At 36.0% G+C, this 20,639-nt stretch overlaps 1 protein-coding gene across 9 annotated transcripts in view; it reads left to right on the top strand.

Annotated features, from left to right (window-relative positions):
• Nucleotides 1-20,639, top strand: part of LOC123530483 (hepatocyte growth factor receptor-like) — an 87,188-nt gene that overhangs the window by 38,970 nt on the left and 27,579 nt on the right. For 7 of the 9 annotated variants that reach the window (XM_053521292.1, XM_053521290.1, XM_053521288.1 and 4 more), the window contains 9 exons: nt 726-749; nt 6,788-6,919; nt 8,093-8,266; nt 13,486-13,628; nt 14,147-14,285; nt 15,075-15,211; nt 15,943-16,240; nt 18,493-18,762; nt 19,413-19,568. In XM_053521292.1, the coding sequence (XP_053377267.1) occupies nt 726-749; nt 6,788-6,919; nt 8,093-8,266; nt 13,486-13,628; nt 14,147-14,285; nt 15,075-15,211; nt 15,943-16,240; nt 18,493-18,762; nt 19,413-19,568 (1,473 nt within the window). The remainder of the gene's footprint in view (nt 1-725; nt 750-6,787; nt 6,920-8,092; nt 8,267-13,485; nt 13,629-14,146; nt 14,286-15,074; nt 15,212-15,942; nt 16,241-18,492; nt 18,763-19,412; nt 19,569-20,639) is intronic. The other 2 variants (XM_053521294.1, XM_053521295.1) reach the window with 1 other exon arrangement.

A 20,639-nucleotide genomic window follows, 5' to 3' on the forward strand; every position in this document is an offset into this window, starting at 1 on the left:
TGCATTCTGAACTATGCATGAAAGATGAAAGAATTGCAAATCAGTCTGATTTATTTAGACAGTATTTTAGAAAAAAATCAACAAAAAACTCTGCCTAAGTTCTGTTTGTCTCTAAAGCTCATAATGTAGAAAAATTTACAGTCCTGTTAGTCGTTAATAGGATTTTTTATATAATGTTAAAGCGAAATACCAGTTTAGATGATGATTGTAATGATTTAAATAATATTGTTTTGAAAGTAATCTGATATTTTGATATGTTTGGAGGCCATGCTGCTTTATATCAAGATGTGAATTACTGTAAGTGAGCATGTTAGTCCAAGGCCTATTTCTATAGAACATATTTATAGGTTATTAGCTTTGTATCAGGAAATATGCACAAGTTCTTCAGCGGAAATATTGCGCGACTTTAGGAGAACCTTTTTATTACATACACATCTATAAATATAGTGTAAATATCATAAATTTGTTCAATAGCCTGAATAGGGTTGACAATACTGAACTAAATAGAAAAAAATAGTGCAACAACAAACACTGAATTACGTCACGCACCCGATATGAAATTCAGGCGTCAGTGTATGGAAAAATATTGACGTTTCCGGTACCAGTGTAACTTAACGGGGAATAGAAACGAGTATGTAATAAAATGTAGTATTTCATGGTAAAGTTTCACAAGAATTGAACAGTTTAGTTATGTTGAAGAGATTTATGTTCCTCCATTTTTTCAGAGCCTGATTGGAAATAAAACCTCTGTCAGTATTTATTTGCATATTTTAGCCATATTTTTGTACACAGATTTTTAGTTGTTGCATTTATACACGCTTGGTTTGCTTATTATAACCATTTTACTTTCGTGCTTTGATTTTAACTTCCACTACGGGTTATTGTTTCTGTATATTAGGGATGTGTGGTATTACTGATATGTACTGGTATATAATGATTTGGCTGTATAAAGAAATTATCAGGGTAAAAAATTTCCAAACCAATATGCTGGGTATAACAGTGTTCCTATAATTCACATACCCAAAGGACGTAAAATATGCAAAACAGGAAAATAGATTCCTTTGACCTTCAAAATATCAAGCACTTGTTGCAGTGGTATATATTCTTAACAATTTATATAAATGAGCCGTGCCATGGGAAAACCAACATAGTGGCTTTGCGACCAGCATGGATCCAGACCAGCCTGCGCATCCGCGCAGTCTGGTCAGGATCCATGCTGTTCGCTAACAGTTTCACCAATCCCAATAGGCTTTAAAAGCGAACAGCATGGATCCTGACCAGACTGCGCGGATGCGCAGGCTGGTCTGGATCCATGCTGGTCGCACACCCACTATGTTGGTTTTATCATGGCACGGCTCAAATGCTTTTACAATAGACCAATCTTGTTGCAGTAAGTACCAGTATGTTTTTGCAGCAAAATGGCAGTCAGAAGAAAACCATGCTCATTTTCAGACAAAGAAGCAGTAATGTTAAACAAATCCCATTGCAAGTTATTTTTTCTGCACATACAGTTGAAACTCAATATCTCCAACTAGAATATCTCAAATACGGCTATCTTGAAGACATAATTATTTCAAGTCAGGTCCTAAAAACATGTGCACAACATATCTTTTAAGTTGAATTTCTTTTGTCTCTAAGTAAAATGCTCAATTCCTTAGAATTCGAGATAACAAGTTTTGACTGTATACAATTGTTGGGGGAAAACAAGGGCTTGGCTTGGACTGATACAGCAAATGTGTTCCTAAATTTTCACATACTACTATTAGATAGTTGCCCATGTGTATGCAAATATCATAAGTTATTATGCTTACATTATAAGCTTTTTCAACTGTTACATATTTGTACTTTATAATGGTGCTGGTATAGCAGATTATAAGTTATAAAAATATGTGCAAGTCTAACTTTGAGACATCACTTTTAAGATAATTATATATTATATTTTGATATGTATTTAGTTGCTATATCATGATAATTATCATGGTATAAAAATTCAGATAATAACAATCCCTAATTAATATATATATATACTTTTTCTAGATAGACCAAATATTGTACTGGTTTTGTCCAGTGGAGGTGGTTATATTTTCAGTAATACTTGTTTACACATCGAAATGCAAATAAATATTAAACAAGATTACTCAAAAAAGTAAGAATTATGAATGTTAAAAATATGTCTTTTGCTGGAAAGTGATTTAACTTCATTGGCATGAAGTTTTGTGGTTTTGGCAGAAACGGCATTTCCTTGGGATATAAATTTTTGGATTTCAATTTTTAAAGACAATAATGGAATTTTACTTTTCTTGTTTGTTGGGTTTTATTACACAATATGACAAAGTCCATGAAAATAAGTCTTGGAATGTTTATCATTTCTCCATAATATAAACTTGAGAAATAAAGTGATCTGAAAAGTTCCCAGTCTACAATATAATGCATGTAGTTTGCCAAATACATTTTGTCAATAATGTTCAGGTCATCATGAATGTGAGAAAAAGTTGTAGACATACGTTTCTATGACATTAACATGTAGAAGGCAAAAGCTTGAAACAATATTTGCACTACTGTAAAACTTACTATTATTCATTGGGGGCTGTTTGTAGAAGATTTCATTTATGTTCAAACGAACATATCTACAAATTCATATCCCTGTGAAATTGCTGTTTTGGCATGATATTTCAGGCCCACGAATTTCAATGATTTCATATGTTGTGACTTTAAAAACTTAATTTTAGGTATTCTGTCTCCATTTGCTTATTAGCCCACCATCATCAGATGGTGGGCTATTAAAATCACTCTGCGTCCGTGGTCCGTCCGTCCGTCATTCCGTCCGTCCGTCCGTCCGTCCGTTAACAATTTCTCGTTATCGCATCTCCTCAGAAACTACCAGGGGGATTTTGACCAAACTTTGTCAGAATCATGTATTGGTACCCTAGTTGTGTCCCCCGGAAAATCAGACTGGTTCAACAATTTATGAGTGAGTTATGGCCCTTTGTTTATTTCTATAATTTACATAGATTTATATAGGGAAAAACTTTGAAAACCTTCTTGTCCAAAACCACAGAGCCTAGGGCTTTGATATTTGGTATGAAGCATTATCTAGTGGTCCTCTACCAAGATGATTCAAATTATTTCTCTGGGGTCAAATATGGCCCCGCCCTGGGGGTCACATGGTTTATATAGACTTATATAGGGAAAAACTTTGAAAAACCTCTTGTCCAAAACCACAGGGCCTAGGGCTTTGATATTTTGTATGTGACATCATCTAGTGGTCTTCAACTTAGATCGTTCAAATTATACCCCTAGGGTCAAATATGGCCCCTGGGGGTCATATGGTTTACATAGACTTATATAGGGAAAAACTTTGAAAATCTTCTTGTCCAAACCACAAAGCCTAGGGCTTTGATACTTGTAATGTAGCATCATCTAGTGGTTCTCTACCAAGTTTGTTCAAATTATCCCTCTAGGGTCAAATATGGCCCCGCCCCGTGGGTCACATGGTTCAAATAGACTTATATAGGGAAAAGCTTTTAAAATCTTCTTGTCAATAACTACAACATTCAAATTTGGACCACATGTATATTTTTGAGTGGCAAGATGAACCTTGACATGAGTTGACCTTGATTTTGACCTAGTGACCTACTTTCACATTTCTGTAGCTACAACCTTCAAATTTGGACCACATGCATAGTTTTGTGCACTTGAAAAAACTTTGACCTTGATTTTGACCTAGTGACCTACTTTCACATTTTTGAAGGTACAGGTATCAAATTTGGACCATATGCATAGTTCCGTGTTTCAAAATGAAATTTGACATTGATTTTGACCTAGTGACCTACTTTCACATTTTTGAAGGTACAGTCTTCAAATTTGGACCACATGCATAGTTTTGTGTTCCGAAATTAAATTTGACCTTGATTTTGACCCAGTGACCTACTTTCTCATTTCTCAAGCTACAGCCTTCAAATTTGGACCACATGCATGGTTTTATGTACCGAAACAAACTTTGACCTTTACATTGACCTAGTGACCTACTTTCACATTTTTGAAGGTACAAGCTTCAAATTTGGACCACATGCATAGTTCTGTATTCTGAAATAAAACTTGACCTTGATTTTGACCTAGTGACCTACTTTCACATTTCTCAAGCTACAGCCTTCAAATTTGGACCACATGCATATTTTTGTGTACGGAAATGAACTTTGACCTTAAGATTGACCTAGTGACCTACTTTCACATTTCTGTAGCTACAGGCCTCAAATTTAGGCCACTTGCGTAGGATTGTGTACCGAAACAAACTTTGACCCTGACATTGACCTAGTGACCTACTTTCACATTTTTGAAGGTACAGGCTTCAGATTTGGACCACATGCATAGATTTGTGTTCTGAAGTGAAATTTGACCCTTGATTTTGACCTAGTGACCTACTTACACATTTCTCAAGCTAAGCCTTCAAATTCGGACCACTTGCATAGTTTTGTGTACCGAATTAAACTTTGACCTTAAGATTGATCTAGTGACCTACTTTCACATTTCTCGAGCTACAGCTTTCGAGTTTGGACCACATGCACAGTGTTGTGTACGGAAATGAAATTTGACCTTGAGCTAGTCAGTAAGTCTTGAAATTTGGAACACTCAAAAATGGCACTTGGTGGGCGCCAAGATCACTCTGTGATCTCTTGTATTTGAATTGTTTCTTTTTTGGAAATTTGGTAAATATAACAAATGTTAGTCAGATTAAATTTTGAAAAATAACTCAGTCGTAGGCAGTGTATTCAAAATGAGCAGTTATTTGATTGTAATGCAGAATGGAAAGCCAAGGGGTATTGTAGTTTAGATATGTGTAAACACACCTCCCACATATAATCTAATATTGTATCTACATACCTTTTTATACGTTGGAAGGGACGTATTATGTTATGATGCTGGTGTCCGTCTGTCCGTCCATCCGTCTGTCCGTTAGCAATTTCGTGTCCGCTCTATAACTCTGGAAGGATATCAAAGAAACTTTTCAGAAATGTTCACCACACCGAGACCACGTGCAGAGCGCATGTTTTGGATGTCTTGCTTCAAGATCAAGGTCACACATAGGAGTCAAAGGTCATATCAGTTTGTTTCGTGTCTGCTATGTAACTCTTGAACTGCTGGAAGGATATCAAAGAAACTTGGCAGAAATGTTCACCACACCAAGACAACGTGCAGAGCGCATGTTGCGGATGACTTGCTTCAAGTTCAGGGTCACACTTAAGGGTCAAAGGTCATATATGACTTTGCTTTGTGTATAATGCTCTGCATTGCAGTGCTCTTGTTTTTATTTGGCAGAATAAATCTTTTTTGTTCACTTACAATAATTTTTTTTTAATTACTTCCCTTTTATGTTACTATAAATAGCTTATTTTTAAACTTTTTTATTATCGGCCGTAGGGAAAAACCGAGACCACTTTTCTTTGGTACAACATGGATGGTACCTCTAATTTTTAGGTGTATTTTTACATACCTGTACCTGATAAGGATTTTTTTTTGTGTGGACTTTGAATATTTTTTTGTGGACTTCGATTTGTTTTTTGAAGTTTTCCTTTTGTTGTTCCACTCCTTTGGGCTACAACAGTCAAGTTCTTTAAATTTTGCTCCCATCCTATGATGTAATCCTTCGGGCGTATATTGCCCCGCTTGGCGGAGCTCTTGTTTAAATAAATGCTTGCTGCTTTCCAGTTCAATGTAATCCCTGGTCTGTCTGACATTCAGCCTTTCTTCCAAGGTGATGGTGTTTGTTTTTCAGAATTTTCAGTATGTTTTATACAACTTAAAATTTGGCTTCAACTTTTTAGATCCTTTCTAACTCCATTATAGTTATATAGATGTAAACTTTTATGTTGCTTATCTGTGAACTTTTGAGATAATAAAATCTTTTTAAGAAGCATTAAAATCATGGCACTAAGTAGATGTATATGCATACTTATTATTAATGGCATGACAAAAATTGTGTTGGTGAGGCTCTAAAACTTGTAATATAAATGATGTGTAACTTCATAATTATATTAAAAGCAATTTATTATAAAAAAAGTAAATTGTGATTTTGACTTTCCCTGCCAAGCAAGCTTTGTATGGCTCACTTGTTACGGACAGCACAGGACTATCAATGTAGATTCCCAGATAATGATGTTGACTTTAATAATTGGACTTAAGGCAGTAATTAATGTTTAGAGAGAGATATAAGTAATATAAATATTTTTTAACCTTTACCCTGCTAAATTTCTTAAATGGACTGGTCCATCATTCCGTTTGGGTAGTACCACTTGTTATTCAAAGTTCGCTGAAAATTTACTGACTGAATAGCTAACAATGCAGACCATGATCAGCCTGCATGGATGTCAGGCTGATCTTGGTGTGCACTGGTTGCCAAGGCAAAATCACTTGCCACTAGCAGGATAAAGGTTAATTTTAGTTGGAATTTCCCCTTTTTTTTATACTTGTCATATAAATGAATCATGAAAAAGAAACCCTCAATTTTAGAGTTGAAGACCACATTTTATATGCAATTCTCCTTACAGCTGTCAGAGAAAATATGATCTAACATGTCTAAAATTGATATAGCTGATACAAGTTTACAAGTACAAACACTAGATTTTCATTATTGAATGTTCCATTTTTTTATTTGAAAAAAAATTCAGGCCGAGAGACAATAGTTTTGACTTTAGCCCTGAAAAATTGAGTCTTGAAAATAGACCAGACAGATAGCACAAACTATGGACCAACATTTTATAATGAGTCATGTTATAATGTTATGATTCAGGCAAGCCTGAAAGCTGGTTACTGTGATGGTAATAAACCTTACATGAAGTACAAGCTGAGTGAGGAACCCATACTGCAGGATATGGTCATGGATGCTACAGAAGAATATGTCTATGTGATGTCAGGAAAAAAGGTACGATTGCTTGTAAAAAAATTCTAGCAATGATTGTGGACAAAGCATTTGTAGTCTTCATTGACTCTCGTACAGTGCTAGATGTGATCATTTGACCAGTGCTTGTGACCACTTTACATGAGCTTGTGATCACTTGCCAGTACTTGTGATCACTCGACCAGTGCTTGTGATCCTTTGGCCAATGTTTGTGTGACCTCCCTCTACACAGTGCTTTTGGTTTTGTTAATGACCAAGTATAACTGTATATATTTGCACTGTTCTGGCAAAGTTCAAGTTTTCTGAGTTAAGACGTTATTAAATAAATTACAATTCTAAGCCACACCATAAGAAAACCAACATAGTGCATTTATGACCAGCATGGATCTAGACCAGCCTACTTATCCATGCAGTCTGGTTGGGATCCATGCTATTTGTACTCAAAGCCTATTTGAATTAGAGCAACTGTTAGCGAACAGCATTGATCCTGACTAGACTGCATGGATGTGCAGGCTGGTCTGGATCCATGCTGGTTGCAAATGCTTTATGTTGGTTTTCCCATGGTGCGGCTCATTACTGATTACTGTCATTAGAATTCAGACATTATTAATGACACTTCCATGTTGATAGCATTCTCTTAATGATAATAAAATGACCCAAAGTAAAGAATTGTAGACACAATAATTATACTCCTATGACAATAAAGCTTGCAAGATTTTGGGAAAGTATTTAGAATCGTAGAGTTTAGCATATGTTCAGTACTTAATTAAGATACAGTAAATCACCATTTTGCTCAAGTCCACAATGGGATCAGCAAAGTGCTTGAGTAATCCAGGTCGTCACATGATCCAAAGATAGAAAATATGAGGAAAATAATATGCAGGAACATCATGAATTACTCAAGTGAGTACGGGTGCTAGGGCTATTGTTCAAATAATCAGTGCTTCACTGTATTTTAACCCTTACCCTGCTAAATTTCTATAATGAACTTGTCCATGTTTCAATGTTTCGACTGTTAAAAGGGGTGTTCGCTGAAAATTTACTGGCTGAATAGCGAACAGTGCAGACCATGATCAGACTGCACGGATGTGCAGGCTGATCTTGGTCTGCACTGGTCGCAAAGGCAAAGTCACTTGCTGCCAGCACGCTAAGGGTTAATGTGCTGTGTTAAGATTTTATGAATGTATTTTATTACAGATTACGAGATTCCCACTTCAGTCTTGCGCTGTGTATGATAAATGCTCAACGTGTGTTAGCTCCAAAGATCCCCAGGGTTGTGGCTGGTGTGGTGACCATTGTAGTAAAAAGGACGAATGTGGCGATCCAAATGTCATATTTTCACATAACACATGTAAACCAATTATTTCATTGGTAAGCAAACTTCTTCTATTATCTCATCTCAAGGTCTGTATTGAAGTCTATTTTAAAAAGCTTTTTAGCTTGACTAAACAAAGTATATGGAGAGCTATCTTACATGACCCTGCCAGCATCCGCTCTATGTCGACACCTTGGTAAAGTTTTGGTGCTTTTTCTCTGTAATTAGCTCACCTGAGCCAAAGGCTCATGATGAGCTTTTGTGACCGTTCAATGTCAGTCGTCCGATGTGCGTCGTCTGTCATGTGTCTGTCAACATTTTCTAAAAAACCTTCTTCTTGAAAACCACTGGGCAGAATTACACCAAACTTCACAGGAATGATCCTTGGTGGTCACCTTTCTTGTTCAAAGAATTTAATTCCATGCAGAACTTTGGTTGCCATGGCAGTGGAAAGGAAAAACTTTAAAGATCTTCTTATCCAAAACTGCAAGGCATAGAGCCTTGATATTTGGCATGTGACATCATCTAATGGTCCTGTATGAAGATTGTTCAAATTGTGCCCCTGGGATGAAAAGAGGCCCCGCCCTGGAGGGTCCCAAGTTTTACATAGACTTATACCAGAAAAAACTTTAAAAATCTTCTTGGCTAAAACCACAAGACCTAGGCCTTTGATGTTTGATAAGTAGCATTGCCTTGTGGTTCTCTACCAAAACTTTTCAAATTATTACCCTGGGGTGAAAAGAGGCCCTGCCCCGGGGGGCCTCAAGTTTTACATAGACATATAATTAGGAGAAAACTTTAAAAATCTTCTTGTCTGAAACTGCAAGGCCTAGGCTTTGATATTTGGTGTGTTGCATTGCCTTCTGGTCCTCTACCAAAATTGTTCAAATTATTACCCTGGGGTGAAAAGAGGCCATGCCCCATGGTGTCCCAAGTTTAACATATTATTAGACTTATATAGGGAAAAAAATGAAATCTTCTTGTCTGAAAGTTCAAGGCCTAGGCCTTTGATATTTGGTATGTAGCATTACCTAGTGGACCTCTAACAGGATTGTTCAAATTATGCCCCTGGGGTGAAAGAGGCGTACCCTGGGGGTCACTTGTTATATGAGTTACATACTATTAGGAAAAAATACTTCATAAACTATCAGGTCATATTTCCTAGTTTAATTATGTTTACCTGATGTACCCAAGTGATTACGGGTCACCTTACTGTGACCTTGACCAGCTGACCTACTTTCTTGTTTTTAGCTCACATGTCACAAAGTGACAAGGTGAGCTTTTGTGATGGCGCAGCGTCCGTCCGTCCGTGCGTAAACTTTTGCTTGTGACCACTCTAGAGGTCACATTTTTCATAGGATCTTTATGAAATTTGGTCAGAATGTTCATCTTGTTGATATCTAGGTCATGTTCGAAATTGGGTCACTTGCGGTCCAAAACTAGGTCAGTAGGTCTAAAAATAGAAAAACCTAGTGACCTCTCTAGAGGCCATACTTTTCAATGGATCTTCATGAAAGTTAGTCAGAATGTTCACCTTGATGATATCTAAGTCAAATTTGAAACTGGGTCACGTGCCATCAAAAACTAGGTCAGTAGATCTCAAATAATAAAAAAACCTTGCGACCTCTCTAGAGGCCATATTTTTCATGGGATCTGTATAAAAATTGGTCTGAATGTTCACCTTGATGATATCTAGGTCAAGTTCGAAACTGGGTCACATGCCTTCAAAAACTAAGTCAGTAGGTCAAATTATAGAAAAACCTTGTGACCTCTCTAGAGGTCACATTTTTCATGGGATCTGTATGAAAGTTGGTCTGAATGTCCATCTTGATGATATCTAGATCAAGTTCGAAACTGGGTCAACTGCGGTCAAAAACTAGGTCAGTAGGTCTAAAAAAAGAAAAACCTTGTGACCTCTCTAGAGGCCATTCTTTTCAATGGATCTTCATGAAATTTAGTCAGAATGTTGACCTTGATGATATCTAGGTCAAGTTTGAAACTGGGTCACCTGCCATCCAAAACTAGGTCAGTAGGTCAAATAATAAAAAAACCTTGTGACCTCTCTAGAGGCCATATTTTTTATGGGATCTGTATGAAAGTTGGTCTGAATGTTCACCTTGATGATATCTAGGTCAAGTTCGAAACTGGGTCATGTGCATTCAAAAACTAGGTCAGTAGGTCTAAAAATAGAAAAAAACTTGTGACCTCTCTAGAGGCCATACTTTTCAAGGATCTTCATGAAAGTTAGTCAGAATGTTCACCTTGATGATATCTAAGTCAAGTTCGAAACTGGGTCACGTGCCATCAAAAACTAGGTCAGTAGGTCAAATAATAGAAAAACCTTGTGACCTCTCTAGAGGCCATATTTTTCATGGGATCTGTATGAAAATTGGTCTGAATGTCCATCTTGATGATATCTAGGTCAAGGTTGAAACTGGGTCAACTGCGGTCAAAAACTAGGTCAGTAGGTCAAATAATAGAAAAACCTTGTGACATCATATGGCACAAGGGACATAATTCTCAAACCAGTATTTCATGAATTATTCCCCCTTTTATTTAGAATTTCAGGTTAAAGTTTTGGTGCACTTTCACACTATATAAGACTTTTACTACATGGATTTGATTAAAATTAAGAATATTTGTTCCATGTCACCACCTACATCATATGAAGCAGATATATTACCCTGGCACCAATTTTCATGAATTTATGCCCCATTTTTATGTAGAATTTTAGTTAATTTTGACGCATTTTCACTATATCTCTGTTATCACCATATGTGTTCCACATCATTACCCACATTGCATGACACAAGAGCCATAACCCATGCACCAGTTTTTCATTAATTATGTCCCCTTACTTAGAATTTCAGATTAATATTTGTGCACTTTCACTATATCTTGGTTATTAATTTGATTCAAACTTAATTTAGTTGTTCTACATCATATCATCATCATCATTATTTGACACAAGATCCATAACTGAGGTGGAAATATTTCATGAATTATGTCCCCTTTTTCCTTAAAATTTCAGTTTAGTTTTGATGTTTTTTCATACATATGCAGGCTGATCATGATCTACACTGGTCGCAAAGGCAGAATCAGTCTATCAAGCATGATAAGGATGAATGGGTCTTAACTGTAAATTTATGTCATTTTTCAATTGAGAAAGCCTCTTCAAATGTCAGCAATTATAAATAAGTGAAAACTTTGTTACAAGGACTACTTTTGGTAATCTGACAACAGTAACCATGGTTGTTGTTTTGTGATCCAGTCTCTAACAGCCGGTCAATGAAATCTATCAGTACTGATGCCAGTCTTTTCAGCTGTGTTTATACAGTCAGTCATTTTTAGCTCGACTCTTCGAAGAATAGTCTAGCTATTCTACTCACCCTGGTGTCGGCATCGGCGTCGGCGTCACACCTTGGTTAAGTTTTTGCATGCAAGTACATACAGCCATCAATTAAAGGCATATAGCTTTGAAACTTATTTTTTCTTTTTCTAGGTCAATTACCAACCTCTCTGGGTCAAGTCCCATAACTCTGACATGTATTTTGAGCAAATTATGCCCCCTTTTGGACTTAGAAAATTTTGGTTAAAGTTTTACATGCAAGTTACTATCTCCAAAACTAATGCAGATATTGATTTGAAACTTCACATGTGTCTTCGGGGTTATAAAACTAGTTAATAGCAGCAAGTCCCATAACTCTGACCTTCATTTTGGCCAAATTATGCCCCCTTTTGGACTTAGAAAATTCTGGTTAAAGTTTTGTGTGCAAGTACATACAGCTATTTCTAAAAGGTATATAGATTTGAAACTTATTTTTTCTTTTTCTAGATCAATTACCAACCTCACTGGGTCAAGTCCCATAACTCTGACATGTATTTTGAGCAAATTATGCCCCCTTTTAGACTTAGAAAATTCTGGTTAAAGTTTTACATGCAAGTTACTATCTCCAAAACTAATGCAGATATTGATTTGAAACTTCACATGTGTCTTCGGGGTTATAAAACTAGTTGATAGCATCAAGTCCCATAACTCTGACTTTCATTTTTGCCAAATTATGCCCCCTTTTGGACTTAGCAAATTCTGGTTAAAGTTTTGCGTGCAAGTACATATAGCTATTACTAAAAGGCATATAGATTTGAAACTTATTTTTTCTTTTTCTAGATCAATTACTAACCTCACTGGATCAAGTCCCATAACTCTTACATGTATTTTGAGCAAATTATTCCCCTTTTTGGACTTAGAAAATCCTGGTTAAAGTTTTGCGTGCAAGTACATACAGCAATTACTAAAAGGCATATAGATTTGAAACTTATTTTTTCTTTTTCTATATCAATTACCAACCTCACTGGGTCAAGTCCCATAACTCTGGCATGTATTTTGGGCAAATTATGCCCCCTTTTGGACTTTGAAAATTCTGGTTAAAGTTTAACATGCGAGTTTCTATCTCCAAAACTAATGCAGATATTGAACTGAAGCTTCACATGTGCCTTCGGGGTTATAAAACTAGTGCATTTTGGTCAAATTATGCCCCCTTTTGAACTTAAAACTCTTTTGATATTTAACCTTTTTGGGTAATATTTTCCTGCTTCTGGGACAATATTTCGAATAGTCGAGCTTGGCTGTCTTATGGACAGCTCTTGTTATACATTAGATTTACTTTGCATGCTAATTTTAAAGATATCCAGTGGTCATTTTTCACTAAAATATTTTATCTTTAGATATTTACTTCAAATGTATAAAATCCTCATTAAATGAGTTTGCATATAGATATACATTCATAATTAAATGTTATGCAGTAACAGTCGATTGTTAAAAAAAAAAAACCCAGTTTTTTAGCGGTAGTACACATTTATACTGTTTGTCTATACATGTATACAGTTTGTACTGTTTTATATCTAATGCATAGTACTGTTAATACACATAAACTTGTTAATATTATTAACCCTTAACCTGCTATATTTCTATAATGGACTGGTCCATCTTTCAATTTGGACAGTACCACTTATTACTCAAGGGGGTTTTCACTTAAGATTTACTGACTGAATAGCGAACAGTGCAGACCCTGATCAGACTGCATGGATGTGCAGGCTGATCTTGGTCTGCACTGCTCGCAAAGGCAGAATCATCTGCCGCCAGCAGGCTAAGGGTTAATGATGTTAAAATTTTTAACTGCAACAGTGTAGGAAATTTATATGGGGACATGCAAGTGAGTTATGATGAAAAAATTGTTTGTTTGCCTTATTATTTACATCCTGTCCCTCTTTCTAGATCACTCCGTTGTCAGGACCTACTGATGGAGGCACTATGCTGACAATTAGGGGAGACAATTTCGGATACAAGGTTCCAGAAGTTACGATTGGCGACAGCATCAAGAAATGTTTACCATTAACAGAAAGCCTCAGTAATACAGAGTATGTTGTAATTTAAATTTGTCACATAGTTAAAGTAATACCCCTAAGATTCCTATTTTTCAGTATTTATGTTTGTATTGCGGTGCTCTTGTTATATTTTTTTGAAGCTTGTTGTATCAGATTAATTACTGTTTGTAAGAAAAGAGTTTCTAAACATAAAACTTCATCAAGAATTCTGATCAAAAGGGGCCATTATTCTTGCAAAAAGCAGGATGGAGTTATGTTTCTTGCTGTACAGAGTCAGCTATTGATGGTGAACAAGTATTGCAAGTTTTATAGCAATAGCGTTGATAGTTTAGGAGAAAAGCTGACCTTAACATAAAACTTAACCAGGCAGTGCAGATGCCAACAACGATCAAGTGATGACAATAACTCATTTATTTTCAAAAAATCAGATGAGCTAAAAATAGCTGAAATACTATTGTAAGTGGTATTAGACACAATTCAAAAAAAAAAATTCCTTAACATAATGTTAAAGTGAAATAGAAATGTATGTTTTTCTGTTTTTGTTTTTGCAGAATTAAGTGTTCGACCCATAAGTCTGCAGCAGAAGGTAGTTTCCCTGTGGAGGTCAAGGTCAGTGACCTTACTGGGGAAAGATTGAACTACAGAGTTGATGGTACTGCTAAAACTGTCGACATGAAATTTGAATATAGGGTAAGAAAATGCAATTGTAGAGACTGCATGGCTCGCAAAAGTCAGTCGTCTGCTCGTAAATACAAGTAGAAGTCGATTCCAGGCAAGTGGAAATTGCTGTTAGTACTTGTCCTGCAAGACAAGTGTGATTTTTAACCAACAATATAAATCAGATTAAAACAGAGCCATTCAGAAGCTGGATGGCTTAAGATCCAAAACAGAAATTGATTTGTTGTTTGCAACTCTAAATTTGTCCCGATATGTTACAATATCAGTAAAGAGGTTGACTTCTGAAGTAGCAAATTGAATAATGACTGTTACTAAGGTATATTTTTTTGTCATTTCAGTTTCTTTTGAAGAAACTTGAAGTTACTTGAATTTTTAAAAAAATAACAATTTGAAAGCAGTGGCAAGAGATGGTCACAGTGCTATTAAGCTATTAAGTATTATTAAGCTCTGTTGTCATAAATCTTTGACTGTTTTGTGAAGTTAGTTGATTATTGTATATTAACAGAAATATGAAGATCTTTTCTGCTAATGTGAATATATCCATGTAAGTGACATAGTTGAGGTGACCTGTCCAACAAGTTTTACAAAATATGTGGTATACATAAAGTTTGGGAGTGACTGAAGTTTATCGACTGTCATCATAAATTACAATTTTTTTGCACAGACATACAAATCCAAGATGGCATCTAAGCAACTTTTAAGTCTCTGTAGGTAGATTCAGATATGTAAATATGTATATATGTGGTAAGTTTGAAGGCTTGATATAGGATTTTTGCTCAAGATATTATTTTTTTGTTGCAGACACCAACATTATCAAGTGTGTTTCCATTGTATGGTCCAAGATCGGGCGGAACTATCATTACTTTACAAGGAGATAATTTCCATGTTGGCCTTGAAAGGTCTGTGGATATTGGGACATTGCCATGTGATATAAAAAGGTAAAAACAGAGCACCTTTACCTGACTTTTATGCCAACAGAAAAAATTCTACAAGCGTATTTTTGCTGTTTCGTCTGTCCTTAACATTAAGCTGGGCATCAACATGATCAAGTTACAATATAGGGCTGCTTCTGATTTTTAAGTTTGGAGAATTACCTCAGAAGTTCCTCCATTATTATAGGTAGGGCCAGGCACTACAGGTGCATGCCTGCTTACATTAAAGTATTCAGCACCCCAGAATGGGTTTTAACCCCCGCTGCAGGAGTATTTTAAGAGTTAGAGTGATAGTAGATCATGGTAAAGAAATGGAATAAAAATTAGGAAAAGACTATATGTTTTTCTGTTGAAAGATACAAACAACAGTAACTCGCCTTTTGCTCTTATAAATAGATCAAAAGAAAGGCACTGTGATATAAAATTGTTTTCTTAAGCAGTAGTTTAACAAAATGTTAGGTCGGCAAGATGTGTACTCATAAACGTAAATTTTTTAGCTTTGCTGATAATGTATACAGTAAAACACCAAATTGTTAAAGCCGCAAGTCTTGCAGTGTTGAGCCGTTAGAGGTTAGTGGCAAGTGGTCCTACCAAGATGACCAGCTATGCCTGAAATACTGTTTGGATGGGTATCTGTGGTCTTCCACTTTTACTAAAGACTGGAAGTCACAGTATCAGTTTGATGTTGAACCTTACTAAAGCAAAACAAAATGAATCTGCTGTATTTCTTTTTCCAGTTCCAACAAAACAGTAATATTGTGTGAATCTCCAAAAGGCCCTCAACTTCTGGGTTCCATTGGTAGACGGAAACGTGCAATAAAGAAAGACTTTGTGAAATTGACAATAGATGGAGCCACCTTGTACAGCTTGGAACCATACGAATACAAAAATGATGCAACAGTTACACAGATTGTACCTGCTAGCACTATCCACAGTGGGGGAACTAGGGTTACAATAACAGGAACCAACCTAGATACAGTACAGCAACCTAAGATAGGTGTCACTCTCAGCACATCCGGAGCCTCTACAGAAGAGGTACTGTATTGTATAGCATGGTTGTATTCCTTTCAGACCCCATAACAGTGTTTCTGAATTTTAGATTGCTGTTCTTAAATATGTGTGGTGGAATATAATAACACACTGTTCTCATATGGTTTCCATTTTTTTCAACAAGCATCCATAGTGGTTTGTAACCGTTAGAATATTTCTTAAAGGTTTTGATCAAGTAATGGGTTTGGGTGAAAGCTTAACAGATGAGCATTTTCACTTACTTGTGTTAACTGACTGCTCAATACATGTTAGAGTTTTTCTTGATGTATTTTTAAAATTTGATTTTCCAGTCCTGGTTATCCAACCGAGTTATTTCAGCTTTTGTAAAGCATGATTGCCAAAGAAGCCATATGAATATATATGACCTATTATATTATATTTATCAAATATTTACATTGCCGAAGTTCATTAAAAATGCAGGTTTATAGTAATCTTATTACCTCCCTTTACCAATCTTGATTGCACAACCGGGATAGATTGGAAATATTTAAATTCCCAAGCTACACACTGTTTTAAAACTTGCCTTTTGGTTCAGATTGTTGAAATAGCCTAATATCTATAAAATGCAAATGTAAAATTCGAATTTGTATTGAAATAAAAACCAGTAGTCCATTCTTAGCTCACTGAGTACAAAGTGCTCAAAGGTGAGCTTTTGTGATCGACCTGTTTCTGTTGTCCGTCCGTCATCCGTCGTCGTCAACAGTTTGACTGTTAACAAACTAGAGGTCACAATTTTGGCCCAATCTTAATGAAACTTGGTCAGAATGTTTCTCTCAATAGAATCTTGGATGAGTTTGATATTGGGTCATCTGGGGTAAAAAACTAGGTCACTAGGTCAAATCAAAGGAAAAGCTTGTTAACACTTTAGAGGTCACAATTTTGGCCCAATCTTAATGAAACTTGGTCAGAATGTTACCCTCAATAAAATCTTGGACGAGTTTAATATTGGGTCATCTGGGGTCAAAAACTAGGTCACCAGATCAAATCAAAGGAAAAGCTTGTTAACACTGTAGAGGCCACATTTATGACTGTATCTTCATGAAACTTGGTCAGAATGTTAATCTTGATGATCTCAAGGTCCAGTTTGAATCTGGGTCATCTAGGATCAAAAACTAGGTCACTAGGTCAAATCAAAGGAAAAGCTTGTTAACACTCTAGAGGCCACATTTATGATGTATCTTCATGAAACTTAGTCAGAATGTTAATGTTGATGATCTTTAGATCAAGTTCGAATCTAAGACATATGGGGTCAAAAACTAGGTCACAGGGTCAAATCAAAGGAAAAGTTAGTTAACACTTTAGAGGCCACATTTATGACCAAATCTTAATGACACTTTGTCAGAATGTTAAACTTGATGATCTTTAGGTCAAGAGGTCAGGTGAGCGATACAGGGCCTTCATGGCCCTCTTATTTAATACTTTCACATTTAAGGGGAGTAATTACATGATTTTATAAAAAAAGTAATAAAACATACATTTCTAATAGGGATTTAACTATATGAAATAGGTCCTTTTGTTTCTTTAAATAAATCTCTAACAGAATATACAAAAAATGTCATAAAATGTTGCTTAAATGTGATTGACCATCTTTAAGGCACCATTATTTATCAAGACTGTCCTGTCTACACTTTGATTTTAATTGGAGTAGTTCACACATTTGCTGAATATTGTAGTTCAGAACACTGTTCCCATTTATTCATTTTGCATTGAGTATTTTGTTAGTTCTTTTAATTCATTTTCGCTGCAGAAAGAGATAGGCAGCCATTTTTTGATCAAAATTTTATATTAGTAAAATAAAGAACATTAGAAAAAATGAAATATTTTACTCTTGCAAGCAAATTGTTTCTATATCTTGGCCTTATTTTGTTATGTGATATTTATACTGAGCAAATTAATTTCTTTTGTGAGAATTGCTGTTCACCAATTGTAGATATATCTTGAACATGTGATGCAAGGGAGATAAATCATTCATGATATATGATAAAAAGTTCATACTTGAATGGAAATGATCCCTTGACTGTGGTATATACTGGAGTCTGGAAATATGTTAGGTTTAGAAGGACAGATTATAGATAGAATCAAGGCATGTTTATGGTATGCATATCTCTTATTGGAAACAAATATTGCTGTTGTATACTATGGCTATAAATATATTTTTACAAACACAATTGATTTACGGTAAAAAAAGAGTAGATCAGCACAGCAGTACATTACAGTTAATCCATTTATTCTTTCAGGACTGTGTTGTTAACAAAGCTGATAAGGGGAAACAGATGATCTGTACAATGCCGAATATACTTCCTCTAATGACTTCCCTGGATCAGACCACGCTAACCCATGTTAGTGTGTACTTCGTCATGGATGGTATAGAAAAGTTGCTGAAATTAAATAAATATAATCCTTCCCTCAGCAGATATATCTATAATCCGAACCCTACTGTGAACAAATTCGAGGGTGAAGAATTCCTCCGGATATTTGATATAGCGGAAGAGTATTTAGAAATTAAGGTAAGAAACAGCTTGCATAATACATGGACGATTGAGAGATTTAAGTAAACAGGCCGCATAGGGTCCTCATATCTAGTTCAATGATAAGGGATGTAGTGATTAAAGTCAAATATTTTGCTCTCAGTTTTGTTAATCCTGATGGACAGTTAAGTTTAAATTTATTCATTTTACATTTGGTTGTGGAGAAAGCTTTTATATGTTTCATCAGATAAAGTCAAAGACATCTTCCTGGACATCTGACCAGTACCTGTGTCTTGGTAAGGAATTGCAGACAGCAAGTATACTGACAGAAAACAAGAAAATATAGATGTGTTCTTAACCATTTTGTGTCGATTCGCTGTAAAACCCAACTCACTCACTCACTCTTTCAATTTAGCTCAACGGGGAGAGCGCAGATCTAAGGATCTTAGGGTCATGATGCTTCTGTTCTCTGTGAAAGCTTGATAAAAGACATTGTTTCTGAAATCACTCTTCCTGTACCATGGTGGAAAAGTTGTCAGTTACTTGTGGAGAACAAGTAAGTACTGGTACAGAATCCAGGAACACTGGTTACTAGGTTAAATGTCCACCATATGTAACTGAAATACAGTTGAAAATGGTGCTAAATTCAAGAAGTAACAAAAAAAATAGATTGTTCTTTCTTTTTTTAGGGTGAAGGGTTGACTAGAGGACTAAGCAAAGATGACTACCTCATTTACATAGGAAGAAATTATTGCAATGTTTCAGTGCTTGCTAACAGGTTTCTACATTGTTTACCTGATAAACCAAAAAGTGTTGGTCCAAACGAACCAAAACAAGCTGTCGAGGTAGGTAGAATAAAACCATTTGTAAATCGTGGGCTGAGCGCGAAACTATTGTAACTGTATATGAATAAAGAACAAGATACAATAGTTTCGCGCTCAGCCCTCGAAATGTGCTTGTCGAGGCAGAACATCCTATCCTCACTACCTCTTACTGTGGTCAAAATTTCTTCTATTACAATCAAAAAAAGTACAGTCCACATTGCATTAAGAGACAATTCGAAGGACTATGAAAAGGTGGTTCCTTAATTGAATGGTTGTAATGAAGTTTGGTAAATGTTGAAAGACGAGTAATATATTGAACTATTAATACACAATATGCACCAAACTTTGAAATTGTCATAAAAACTGTTCAAAATTAGCTTTATCCCTTACTTTGCTAAATTTCTATAATGTGCTTGTCCATTTTCCAAATTGGACAATACCATTAACTATTAAAAGGGGTTCTTACCAAAAAGATACTGGCTGAATAGCGAACAGTGCAGATCATGATCAGACTGCACGGATGTGCAGGCTGATCATGATCTACTGTGGTCGCAAAGACAGAATCAGTCATGTCCAGCATGATGAGGGTTAAGATGAGAAACACTGCTCTCAGTTCACTGAAGTGACAGTTGTGTGTTTGCTGAGCAGTCACTTAAAAGATACATTGTTAGAAAATCTTACCTGCTAGGGCCAATTTAATATAGTGGCTGGTTGCATAAAGAAGAATGTATTTTTATGCCCCCGAAGGGAGGCATATAGTTTTTGAACCGTCTGTCCGTCTGTCGGTCTGTCAGTCTGTCAGTCTGTCCGCAATTTTCGTGTCCGGTCCATATCTTTGTCATCGATGGATGGATTTTCAAATAACTTGGCATGAATGTGTACCACAGTAAGACGACGTGTCACGCGCAAGACCCAGGTCCGTAGCTCAAAGGTCAAGGTCGCACTTAGACATTAAAGGATAGTGCATTGATGGGCGTGTCCAGTCCATATCTTTGTCATCGATGGATGGATTTTCAAATAACTTGGCATGAATGTGTACCACAGTAAGACGACGTGTCGCGCGCAAGACCCAGGTCCGTAGCTCAAAGATCA

This window comes from Mercenaria mercenaria, chromosome 13, assembly GCF_021730395.1.
Source record: "Mercenaria mercenaria strain notata chromosome 13, MADL_Memer_1, whole genome shotgun sequence".
Taxonomy (NCBI): Eukaryota; Metazoa; Mollusca; class Bivalvia; order Venerida; family Veneridae; genus Mercenaria; species Mercenaria mercenaria.